The sequence below is a fragment of the Pecten maximus genome, chromosome 4 (genome assembly GCF_902652985.1).
Source record: "Pecten maximus chromosome 4, xPecMax1.1, whole genome shotgun sequence".
In the NCBI taxonomy this organism is placed as follows: Eukaryota; Metazoa; Mollusca; class Bivalvia; order Pectinida; family Pectinidae; genus Pecten; species Pecten maximus.
In genome coordinates, this window is record NC_047018.1 from 47,649,462 (window position 1) to 47,663,517 (window position 14,056).

The following is a 14,056-nucleotide window of genomic DNA, read 5'->3' on the forward strand; positions in this document are numbered from 1 at the left end:
CCATAAATATGAAATTCGTACAAGGAAAATAAATTGTCTTGTCGTTAAGTAATGTATGTGAGAGTTTTTCATTTTAGAAAATTTCAGCTGTTTCTGCTAACCTCAATTCCTGACTAGAAACCTTTGAAAATAATTTCAAAATCCTTGTATTTAAGAGTTTTTAATTTTAGAAAATTTCAACTCTGTTTCTGCTAACCTCAATTCCTGGACGATTAATTGATTACAGTTAATTGTAATAGTAAAGTTGTAGGGACGACCGATTCATTACGTTATTGATGGTATTTCAGGGACAATGAACTGATTAAAATTGTAAAAGTTAAGTTTCAGTGAAATCAATTGATTACAATTTGAATTTTAAAGTGATCAATTTTAAGTATTAAAGCAAATTTATAGCGACAATTCATATCATAAAGATTATGAAAATTAGTGTTAAACACGATTTATTGAACACGATAGAACTATGGAGAGATTCTTTTACTGTTTGACTAAGCTAGGAACATGAGGTTTTACAGAGGACGTTTGTGTTCCCCGTCTCTGGGTCCCAGACCTGACTAAGCTAGGAACATGAGGTTTTACAGAGGACATTTGTGTTCCCCGTCTCTGGGTCCCAGACCTGACTAAGCTAGGAACATGAGGTTTTACAGAGAGCGTTTGTGTTCCCCGTCCTGGGGTCCTAGGCCTGACTAAGCTAGGAACATGAGGTTTTACAGAGGACGTTTGTGTTCCAGGTCTCAGGTCCCAGGCCTGACTAAGCTAGGAACATGAGGTTTTACAGAGGACATTTGTGTTCCCCGTTCTGGGGTCCTAGGCCTGACTAAGCTAGGAACATAAGGTTTTACAGAGGACGTTTGTGTTCCCCGTCCTGGGGTCCTAGGCCTGACTAAGCTAGGAACATGAGGTTTTACAGAGGACGTTTATGTCCCTGTCCTGTGGTCCCAGGCCTGACTAAGCTAGGAACATGAGGTTTTACAGAGGACGTTTGTGTTCCCCGTCCTGGGGTCCTAGACCTGACTAAGCTGAAACATTAGGTTTTACAGAGAACGTTTGTGTCCCCATCCTGGGGTCCCAGACCTGACTAAGCTAGGAACATGAGGTTTTACAGAGAACGTTTGTGTCCCCATCCTGGGGTCCCAGACCTGACTAAGCTAGGAACATAAGGTTTTACAGAGAGCGTTTGTGTTCCCCGTCCTGGGGTCCCAGACCTGACTAAGCTAGGAACATTAGGTTTTACAGAGGATGTTTGTGTTCCAGGTCTCGGGGTCCTAGACCTGACTAAGCTAGGAACATGAGGTTTTACAGAGGACGTTTGTGTCCCTGTCCTGGGGTCCCAGACCTGACTAAGCTAGGAACATTAGGTTTTACAGAGAACGTTTGTGTTCCCCGTCCTGGGGTCCTAGACCTGACTAAGCTGAAACATTAGGTTTTACAGAGAACGTTTGTGTCCCCATCCTGGGGTCCCAGACCTGACTAATCTAGGAACATGAGGTTTTACAGAGGACATTTGTGTTCCCCGTCCTGGGGTCCCAGGCCTGACTAAGCTAGGAACATGAGGTTTTACAGAGGACGTTTGTGTTCCACGACTCGGGGTCCCAGGCCTGACTAAGCTGAAACATTAGGTTGTACAGAGGACATTTGTGTTCCCCGTCCTGGGGTCCCAGGCCTGACTAAGCTAGGAACACGAGGTTTTACAGAGGACATTTGTGTTTCACGCCTCGGGGGTCCTAGACCTGACTAAGCTAGGAACATGAGGTTGTACAGAGGACATTTGTGTTCCCCCGTCCTGGGGTCCCAGGCCTGACTAAGCTAGGAACATTAGGTTTTACAGAGGATGTTTGTGTCCCTGTCCTGGGGTCCTAGACCTGACTAAGCTAGGAACATTAGGTTGTACAGAGAACATTTGTGTTCCCCGTCCTGGGGTCCCAGGCCTGACTAAGCTAGGAACATTAGGTTTTACAGAGAGCGTTTGTGTCCCCCTGGGGTCCTAGGCCTGACTAAGCTAGGAACATTAGGTTGTACAGAGGACATTTGTGTTCCCCGTCCTGGGGTCCCAGGCCTGACTAAGCTAGGAACATGAGGTTTTACAGAGGACATTTGTGTTCCCTGTCTTGTGGTCCCAGGCCTGACTAAGCTAGGAACATTAGGTTTTACAGAGGACGTTTGTGTCCCTGTCTTGTGGTCCCAGACCTGACTAAGCTAGAAACATGAGGTTTTACAGAGGACGTTTGTGTTCCCCGTCCTGGGGTCCTAGACCTGACTAAGCTGAAACATTAGGTTTTACAGAGAACGTTTGTGTCCCCATCCTGGGGTCCCAGACCTGACTAATCTAGGAACATGAGGTTGTACAGAGGACATTTGTGTCCCTGTCCTGGGGTCCCAGGCCTGAATAAGCTAGGAACATGAGGTTTTACAGAGGACGTTTGTGTCCCTGTCTTGTGGTCCCAGACCTGACTAAGCTAGGAACATGAGGTTTTACAGAGGACATTTGTGTTCCCCGTCCTGGGGTCCCAGGCCCCCTGTGGAAGCTATTATCCCGTTAGGAATTTGGCATGTTTTGGAGCGTGTATGTCATCACCGACCCTTACCAGCCTTGATAGATGTTTTTATGGCATATTTTGTTCTGGGCCCTGGTGTAAAATATCCTTCAGATTCAACACAGTGACCCTTTCCACCAATACACATCTGGAGGAAATCATCGTTTCCTTCATCTAGAAATACAAATGGTCACTTCATTGTGTGGGCTTCCTATGTCTTTTCCTTGTATCACTAATATATAAATAAATTGCATTGTACTCTCAGCATAAATCTTATCTATATTTGAACAGCACTTGTTTTATGCTGTAGATCATGTTGCTGACTACAGAATGGTGCGTGTCATCTACTTTTAAAAGTTAGACAAGTTTGGCTGTGTCTTGAATCCCTGTCCTTATATTTCAGAGCTCTAGAGATGTATGACACCCACAATGTGACCTTGAGCAGTGTGTATAGGGCCCAGAGGAGCCAGCTGTCTAACCAGGCCCCGAGTGGCCCCCTAAGGTTCCACCACACCTGTGTCTTCTGGCTTCAGAGTGACCTTCCAGGTAATGATCTTTAAATGGTAAAACTGGTGGAGGGGAGGTAACTCTTATGTAGTTTTTGATTCTGGTATAATATTTTGGCATCCTAATAATATTAGGTAAATCAATAAGATTGATTCAAGAAAATAAACTACAGTTATATACTTTTTCCAAATTAAACCAATTCAATGTAATGTTGCATCACATCTAGTTTTAATTACCTGTTATAGTTAATTGATGAAGGTATAGTGAAATCATAACTATGTTGGTCTGTCTGTTCCTTTATCGTTTCTTTCTTTGTCCCTTTATTGTTTCTGTCCTTCTTTCTTTCTTTGTCCCTTTATCGTTTCTTTCTTTCTTTATCGTTTTCTTTCTTTTTTTCCCTTTATTGTTTCTTTCTTTCTTTCTTTGTCCCTTTATCCTTTCTTTCTTTCTTTATCGTTTCTTTCTTTTTTGTCCCTTTATCTTTTCTTTCTTTCTCTCTTTCTTTCTTTCTTTCTTTCTTTGTCCCTTTATTGTTTCTTTCTTTCTTTTTTTCTTTCTTTGGAGCCACATACCCTTACAATGCTGTGTAAATAAAAAAAGTAAGGTTGCCAAGAACGTTTGAGGAAAATTTACTAAAGCTCATATATGTAACCTTTACTTTAGAGCTTGGTAAGAGGACTGACCGGCGAGTGGACACAATGATAGAACGTGGCTTGGTGGACGAGTTACAGGACTTCCATCAACAGTATAACGCTGACCGCTTAAAGGAGGAAAGGTAAACTGACCATCTACATAATATATATACCACTGACCGTCTACATAGATACCACTCGCCATCTACATAGATACCACTGACCGTCTACATAGATACCACTGACCGTCTACATAGATACCACTGACCGTCTACATAGATACTACTGACCGTCTACATAGATACCACTGACCGTCTACATAGATACCACTGACCATCTGCATAGATACCACTAATCATCCACATAGATACTACTGATCATCTACATAGATACCACTGACCACCTACATAGATACCACTGACCGTCTACATACCACAGGTAGATATCACTGACCATCTAGGTAGATACCATTGACCATCTACATAGATACCACTGACCGTCTACATAAATACTACTGACCGTCTACATAGATACCACTGACCATCTATATAGATACCACTGACCGTCTTCAGAGATACTACTGACCGTCTACATAGATACTACTGACCGTCTACATAGATACTACTGACCATCTACATAGATACCACTGACCGTCTTCAGAGATACTACTGACCGTCTACATAGATACTACTGACCATCTACATAGATACCACTGACCACCTACATAGATACCACTGACCATCTACATAGATACCACTGACCATCTACATAGATACCACTGACCACCTACATAGATACCACTGACAGTCTACATAGATACTACTGACCACCTACATAGATACTACTGACCGTCTACATAGATACCACTGACCGTCTACATAGATACCACTGACCGTCTACATAGATACCACTGACAGTCTACATAGATACCACTGACCGTCTACCTCTGTACATAGATACCACTGACCATCTACATATATACCACTGACCGTCTACATAGATACTACTGACCGTGTACATAGATACTACTGACCGTCTACATAGATACCACTGACCATCTATATAGATACCACTGACCGTCTACATATATACCACTGACCGTCTACATAGATACCACTGACCGTCTACATAGATACTACTGACCGTCTACATAGATACCACTGACCATCTACATAGATACTACTGACCATCTACATAGATACCACTGACCGCCTACATAGATACCACTGACTGCCTACATAGATACTACTGACCGTCTACATAGATACCACTGACCGTCTACATAGATACTACTGACCATCTACATAGATACCACTGACCATTTACATAGATACTACTGACCGTCTACATAGATACCACTGACCATCTACATAGATACTACTGACCATCTACATAGATACCACTGACCGTCTACATAGATACCACTGACCGTCTACATAGATACCACTGACAGTCTACATAGATACCACTGACCGTCTACATAGATACCACTGACCATCTACATATATACCACTGACCGTCTACATAGATACTACTGACCGTGTACATAGATACTACTGACCGTCTACATAGATACCACTGTCCATCTACATAGATACTACTGACCGTCTACATATATACCACTGACCGTCTACATAGATACCACTGACCGTCTACATAGATACTACTGACCGTCTACATAGATACCACTGACCATCTACATAGATACTACTGACCATCTACATAGATACCACTGACCGCCTACATAGATACCACTGACTGCCTACATAGATACTACTGACCGTCTACATAGATACCACTGACCGTCTACATAGATACTACTGACCATCTACATAGATACCACTGACCATCTACATAGATACTACTGACCGTCTACATATATACCACTGACCATCTACATAGATACAACTGACCATCTACATAGATACTACTGACCGTCTACATATATACCACTGACCATCTACATAGATACAACTGACCATCTACATAGATACCACTGACCGTCTCATAGATACCACTGACCGTCTACATAGATACCACTGACCATCAACATAGATACCACTGACAGTCTACATAGATACTACTGACCGTCTACATAGATACCACTGACTGCCTACATAGATACTACTGACCGTCTACATATATACCACTGACCGTCTACATAGATACTACTGACCGTCTACATAGATACCACTGACCATCTACATAGATACTACTGACCATCTACATAGATACCACTGACCGCCTACATAGATACCACTGACTGCCTACATAGATACTACTGACCGTCTACATAGATACCACTGACAGTCTACATAGATACCACTGACCATCTACATAGATACCACTGACCATCTGCATAGATACCACTAACCGTCTACATAGATACTACTGACCGTCTACATAGATACCACTGACCGTCTACATAGATACCGCTGACTGTCTACATAGATACTACTGACCGTCTACATAGATACCACTGACCGTCTACATAGATACCACTGACCGTCTACATAGATACAACTGACCATCTACATAGATACCACTGACCGCCTACATAGATACTACTGACCGTCTACATAAATACTACTGACCATCTGCATAGATACCACTGACCACCTACATAGAAACCACTGACCATCTATATAGATACTACTGACCGTCTACATAGATACTACTGATCATCTACATAAATACTACTGACCATCTACATAGATACTACTGACCATCAACATAGATACCACTGACCACCTACATAGATACTACTGACCGTCTACATAGATACCACTGACCATCTACATAGATACTACTGACCATCTACATAGGTACAACTGACCATCTATATAGATACCACTGACCATCTACATAGATACCACTGACCGCCTACATAGATACTACTGACCGTCTACATAAATACTACTGACCATCTACATAGATACCACTGACCGTCTACATAGATACCACTGACCATCTACATAGATACAACTGATCATCTACATAGATACCACTGACCATCTACATAAATACTACTGACCATCAACATAGATACCACTGACCACCTACATAGATACCACTGACCATCTATATAGATACTACTGACCGTCTACATAGATACTACTGATCATCCACATAAATACTACTGACCATCTACATAGATACTACTGACCATCTACATAGATACCACTGACCACCTACATAGATACTACTGACCGTCTACATAAATACTTCTGACCATCTATATAGATACCATTGACCAGTGAGATCAGGAAGCCTTATATAGGAGCCTCATTTGCATGTTATGTTGACCTCTGGACGATTTAGATCGGTCAGGGATTAATGCCATTAAGCATTTTTCACAACCCAGAGTTACGTGAAATTTAGTTAGGGATAAAGACATTCTTAAATTTGCTCTTTGTTTCACTTAATCAGAAAATTGTGATTTGTTTTGACATTGAAGACTTCCACCAAATACATAGTTTGTGTATCGTCATTCATTTTTATAAAGAGGGGGGAGGTTAACCGCAACAAGGACAAGTGTCACCAGGTAAGTGGGTTACTTATAATTTATTTGTCGACTAGTTTCGCCTCTATATGCGAGGCTTCATCAGGAAGGTAATTCATTTTTGATAAGAAATGTTGGTACATCAACAGTTGTGTCTTTGAGACTGAGCTAGTTACATTATGTAATGGAAAACTTTTCTGTTAGAACAGTGTGCCGGACTACACACATGGGATATTCCAGAGTATCGGCTTCAAGGAATTCCACAACTTCCTCATATTGTCAAAGGAGGAGCAAACCACAGACAAAGGGAAGCAACTCTTTAAAGAAGGTAGGACATGGATAGCAGATCATCAGAATCCTTTGTAGTGTATATTACTGTATTGCGTGGTTCATACAATGTTTACTTTGTGGATCAGTGGAATAATATTATTTCGATATTATGAATTAGTATCACTTGTCAGAAAAAAAACAACTTTGGGTGGTTGGACGGCACACTAGTAACACATTTTCACCTAAGCGGCCAGGGTTCGATTCCTAGATCAGATGTTGAAAGGTATGGGGGTCACGAGCCTAACCAAGCATGTATTTTTGGGGTACTCTAGTTTCCTCCCAAAGTAAGACCCTCACACGATTCCACCTACGACAACAAGAGTGATTAATATAAGGCCATCTTTAAAAATATCTTCATTTGCTGTAACCCGACCAGGGGGTTTTACATATGGGTAGATAGGTAGTGCTGAACTTTTTTTTTATTCACTTCTGAAAACCGATTTTCAACCTTCAACACAAAAACAAGCCAGAATATAAACTGTTTGCAAATCATTATTTATTTTGTGATCTTAAACAAAAGAAACACACACCAATCTTATTTTGGTTTGCGATACATATTTTCAAACTTGCAAAGCAACTTCTGGGCATAAATATCCGGAATGGTCAAGTCATTCAATTATTTAAAAAAAAGTTTTGTTTTTCACAATAACATTTTCTGAGTTGGCACATTTTTTCTGAGTTGGGGGGGTCACGCCAAACCAACTATATTTTTATTTTGGCCTAATTTGGTATAACTTTCATAATTGTTATAAAATAACTAAAGTTTACATTAAAAAAACAACTTGATGCGGCGATGTTGAAGGCTTAAAAATCACCTGTGAATCGTTGTTTTACCCAGTTTTACAACTTTCACACACTGTTGACAGTTACTTGTATTGACCTGAAATTTGGCGACTGTAACAGATGGAAATATTTCTAAGTATTTAATTGTGCTGGTTTTGTTTTACAGGAGTAGAAAATCTCAAGAAAAGAACGCGCGCCTACGCCAAGTATCAGGTGAAGCACATCCGCAACAGATACATCAGACGTAGGTAACACAAGAAACTCTCAAAATGTCCTCTTAAAATTGTGAGAATTTTGTGCGGATGAGTTTATACTATGGTGGAGAGTGATAGGGTTGTATAGGGTAACAAATATTTGGATATTGAAACTGAATGTTTTTCAGCTGAATCATCTTTACCTCCTGGAAATTAAATATTACAAAAGTTTTCTTCTCTTAATGTTCCCGAGAACCAGATATTAATATATGGAAATTTTTGTAATGTTACTGTCAATAAGAATATTTTGCCAGGTTGCTAAAATAATTATATACAGTTGAACAATGCAGGCCCTCTGGACATTTTTTGTTAATTTATCTTTTGTGAATTGTAATCCAATACATGTGGCTAATAAACTTGTAGTGGTCAATGACTCCAAAGATGTAATAGGAAATTGTTATGAAATATTTCTTGTCACTGCTGAGCTTTTAACTAATGACCTTTTACCCTCTGAGCAGACATCCTACCACTTGGCTAAAGGGAAACTTCTGCTAGTCTGAGTCATAGTAAGGTGACCTATGACCTAGTAAAGTGACCTAGTGAAGTGACCTATGACCTAGTAAGGCGACATATGACCTATTAAAGTGACCTATGACTTAGTAAAGTGATCTATGACCTAGTACGGTGACCTGTGACCTATTAAAGTGACCTATGACCTAGTAAGCTGACCTATGACCTATTAAATTGACCTATGACCTAGTAAGGTGACCTATGACCTTGTAAGGTGACCTATACTCCACTCTTTCACATATATATTTTCCAGGCCGAGGCGCTAACACATTACCTGTATATGGACTGGATGTCTCTGATGTCTCTCAATGGGAGGACCGTGTGAAAACACCAGCTGTGGAAGTCCTAACGGATATTTTACAGGTAAAATTACAGGCTATAGAGATTCTCAACAATATTTTACAGGTAAAATTACAGGCTATAGAGATATTCAACAATATTTTACAGGTAAAATTACAGGCTATAGAGATTCTCAACAATATTTTACAGGTAAAATTAATTACAGGCTATAGAGATTCTCAACAATATTTTACAGGTAAAATTACAGGCTATAGAGATTCTCAACAATATTTTACAGGTAAAATTACAGGTTATAGAGATTCTCAACAATATTTTACAGGTAAAATTACAGGCTATAGAGATTCTCAACAATATTTCACAGGTAAAAATTACAGGCTATAGGGATTCTCAACTACATTTTACAGGTAAAAATTAGAGGGTCATGAGAACAATATTTTACAGGTAAAAATTACAGGGTATTGAGATTCTCAACAATATTTTACTGGTAAAATTACAGGGTATTGAGATTCTTACTGTTCCTCTAGTGAGCCGACTTATTGACAGATTTTGATTAAACATAACAGGTTTATCTTGGACACATTTAAATACGATCAGTCAATGGTCTAGGCCACTGTTACTAAAAATAGAATTGTACCATCACAGCTCACTATCCCATCAAAACGAAACATTTGCTAAGAAAAACGTAAAGAAATCCTGCAGTTTATTGATAAAAAAAAATTCTTTCCTCTTGAAGATGTTTTATATTTAATTTCATCAAGGAAAAAAACCAGTTAAAATTCCTCTGGTTTTAATAGGTGACATGGTATATTCAGAGAGAATTAAAAGGTTTAAAAAAGGAAAAAAAATCAGAAAATTATTAAAACTAGCAGGGATTCTTTGAAATTTACAGTTGGTTACCTCCCTTCGCACATGCATTCAATGGGTATGTTTTACTTTTGTTGTTGAAGGGGAGAGAACCCCGTCATGCCCCGATCCCTTCAGAAGAGACGGATAACTACCTTGTACATGAAGTTTGTGACATCTGTAATGATGGTCGCATGTTCTACACGTCAGACGAATGGAACCGTAAGTATATATTGTAGTTATTATCTGGGACAAGTTGAATAAAAGATAAAGGAATAAATAGATAAATAAATAAATAAATACAAGTTGAATAATAGATAAAGGAATAAATAAATAAAATAGATAAAAGTGCAATAATAGATAAAGGAATAATGAAATAAAATAAATACAAGTTGAATAATAGATAAAGGAATAAATAAATAAAATAAATAAAAGTGCAATAATAGATAAAGGAATAATGAAATAAAATAGATAAAATAAATACAAGTTGAATAATAGATAAAGGAATAAATAAATAAAATAAATAAAAGTGCAATAATAGATAAAGGAATAAATAAATAAAATAAATAAAAGTGCAATAATAGATAAAGGAATAAATAAATAAAATAAATACAAGTTGAATAATAGATAAAGGAATAAATAAATAAAATAGATAAAAGTTGAATAATAGATAAATAAATAAATGAATAAAATAAATACAAGTTGAATAATAGATGAAGGAATAAATAAATATAATAGATTAATGAAAAAATAACTGTTGTAAGGTCATTGTCTAGTCAGATTTCTCTTGGTAAATTGTCGATTTTAGTTCCCTTCCATGAAAGTTATGGTCCTATATATAATTCTCACGAAATTGCAGACAAATTGAATGACGTGTGATATGATTAATTTGTCTAATCCTGTGAGATTTACAGGACAATAACTTTCCATAGAAAGCAGTTTAGTACTTATATTTCTTGTCCAAATTTAATTTTTTCCTATATCCTACCTGTGACAGTGGCATTTCATTCCAAAGTCAAATTTCACACTTTCAATGGGACCTCTTCTTGTGATGTCATGAGTACACGTGACTGTTTCTGACAAAAAATTAGTTTGTGGGAGTAAAAACATCATCAATTTGGTTTTATCATCTCAATCATTGAATTCCACCTTGAGTATATTCAACTGTTATACAAGCTAGCTACGTAAATTGTTACAAGGTACATTGACCAATCATGTGTTTAATCCAGTTACACAAATTTCTGTGATGTTTGAAAATACACTTATATAGAGAATATAGGGGATAATTAGTATTACCTGACCTTCAATATTTATTTTTCACTGTCTTAATATAGCTTGGAAGATTCTGTGTCATAAGTCACGTGAAACACAAATGTTGGTAAAGGGAGGTAACTCCACAAAAGTAATTAACTTGGTTGATGCATGAGTTATTAAATTTACTTAACATTTGATGCATCAGGGACTACTCGCTTCAACAATCTTGATGCAAGGTGCTTCAAATGAATATCGCATCAAGTGGAGAAATTTAATCTTGTTGAAAAAATCACTGATCATCATTATAATGGATATCTCTGTCTTTTATCCAGGTCATCTCAAAAGTAAAAGGCACGAAAGAAGGAAATATAGACTTAAAAAAGAACAAGCTAATTTATTGAAAAGGTATGTAGCTTTTTTTTAAACAAGTTTTGATTCCACCATTATTAGATGATGTTCAAATCTCTCTTCTTCCCTTCATCCTTATTCATTCTTAGTTTGTCATCCGTTCATTGTCCATGCAGATGTTACAGGCAGTCATCCTGGATATTGATAAATGAAGGTTGCTTTCACCATTTCTGAAAGTTTATTGTTCAAGTCTTTTTCCCAAAATTGTATATGTTGATTTTGCTTGGTCCATAGATGTGCATGTTCAATTCTGTGATTGATAGAGAAAAATAACCAACAAGAATTTGTCCGTTTTGAAATGAGACTGTTGAAGATTGCCTTTGTTTTTTTCTCAGAATGTTTTTGATGTATCTTTCAAGTTTAACATTGCAATAAAACTAAGGCATATCAAATTGTTTTGTGCAACTGGGAATGCTTTTTTATATGTATAAAAGTATACACTAATGTACAAGTTGTTTATCTTTTTTGAATAGATTATATTCACAGCGCATTCACAATAGCTAATATTTGTATATTTATTTTTCGTTCAGAACTGAAGCAAAAGAAAAGGCGACCTCTGATGATGCTACGCAAGCCGGTGTAAAGGGGGATAACTCTCATCTGGAAGACAGTGTCATAGGTGATTTTGAAACAATGGAAGACAATGACATTACATCAGGCAATGTCAGTTTTCACGGTTCACCCACAAATGACTGTGAACTGGGAAATGACATTGATACATCAGATAATGTCACCATGTCACATGATGTCAAAGAAGATAATGATGTAAAGGGAAGCAACTCCACGATGTCAGGCAGTAATGTCAACGATTCGCCTGATACAAACCATGAAAGGGGAGATAACTCTCCTAAAAACAAGGATGTCAGTTGAAATTGATTTAAAGAAAATTGTTACAATGAGGATTTAGCTTGATTACAAAACTACAATTTGACCGGTGTTTAAGAAAAAAATAATAAGAAGTGTGTTTTGATTCTGTAGACTGATAGATAGCAGATAAGCTTTCTGTAACAGAATATTCCTGCGTGGGAAGTTCAGAGCATGGGTATAAACATTCCACTTGTTGTCGACATAATCTAAGTGTCAGAATATTTCACAAATTATTATTTGTGGAAGTTGAAACTACCAAGACATTTAAGAACTATTGGTTCTTTGCTTTTTCTAACTCGATTTCTTATCTGTTATTTTGTGATTAAAGAATATTAAAGAAATATTAACACAATTTTATTGATGGCCTGTTGTTTTCATTTATTTACGCCAATCTCAGGGTACATTGTGTACTAGATTAGCTATGTCTATGATACTTTCCTGAAGTACAAAATGGACATTTTTCTACGATCTTAAGTGGGAATGATGCATGGGCAAATTTTCCTTTTTTGCCCCAGATTATTTGATCATTGTGACAGGGTTGTATCATCTCTACACAGTAAAACCTTCAACCGAAAATATTCCCCAAAAGATAGGATGAATATAGGGATACTAATTCCCCACAAACTTTAGAAAAGTGATAAATATTCCCCACAAGACAGGCTAGATAGAGATAAAGTCAACGAACAGTGATAATTTTCCGTATAAAATGCATATTAGAAAAATGAGGTATGATTTTTGACCTCGCTTGGTTTCCTTAAAAAATATGGTAAAGAGAAAAGAAAACATCTAAGTTCTTTCTTGGGATCTCCGCTTTTTATTGGTATAAATCCTTTTTACACCAAGAGCTTTTCGTTTTTGACTTTGAGTGGTTTATTTACCAAAAGCGTTAAGAAATTTCACCCCGTTTTCTGCAGTTTTTTTTACCGACGTTTTCCCAACAAAAACTGAGTGGTTCTGTGCAATCTGGAACTAGCTATTATAAAATTTATATGACTATAAAATACAGAAATCACTTGTTCCGTTGATATCAACTTTTTATTTCTAAGATGCATATAAAGGGCATTGTGATGCGTTTGAAATTAAAGATTACGTTATAAAAGTCATATCGTACCGATGCGAACGTGAAGGTGTTAAGAGAGATACCTTGGTATTATACATCCCCATTCAACCAAAGAAGAACATTTTCCCCCACAAGAATTTGTATATGCTGGGAAAGAGAATGCATTTAGCTGGGTAAAAATTGCCTCCTCAATTGCTGGTTTGGTATTCACAGACTCAGAAGGAAGGATTTTGCACCACTTCTTCCCCACCGCGCCTGCGCAGCTCCCCCCCCCC

At 37.7% G+C, this 14,056-nt stretch overlaps 1 protein-coding gene across 1 annotated transcript in view; it reads left to right on the forward strand.

The window, feature by feature from the left end:
• LOC117326588 (tRNA dimethylallyltransferase-like) overlaps positions 1-13,078 on the forward strand; it is a 28,289-nt gene extending 15,211 nt beyond the window's left edge. Inside the window, exons 4-11 of the mRNA XM_033883345.1 lie at positions 2,861-3,077; positions 3,702-3,813; positions 7,382-7,500; positions 8,452-8,529; positions 9,303-9,412; positions 10,297-10,414; positions 11,779-11,851; positions 12,385-13,078. Of these exons, the coding sequence (XP_033739236.1) occupies positions 2,861-3,077; positions 3,702-3,813; positions 7,382-7,500; positions 8,452-8,529; positions 9,303-9,412; positions 10,297-10,414; positions 11,779-11,851; positions 12,385-12,724 (1,167 nt within the window). The 3' untranslated portion in view covers positions 12,725-13,078. The remainder of the gene's footprint in view (positions 1-2,860; positions 3,078-3,701; positions 3,814-7,381; positions 7,501-8,451; positions 8,530-9,302; positions 9,413-10,296; positions 10,415-11,778; positions 11,852-12,384) is intronic.
• The last annotated feature ends 978 nt before the right edge of the window (positions 13,079-14,056 follow it).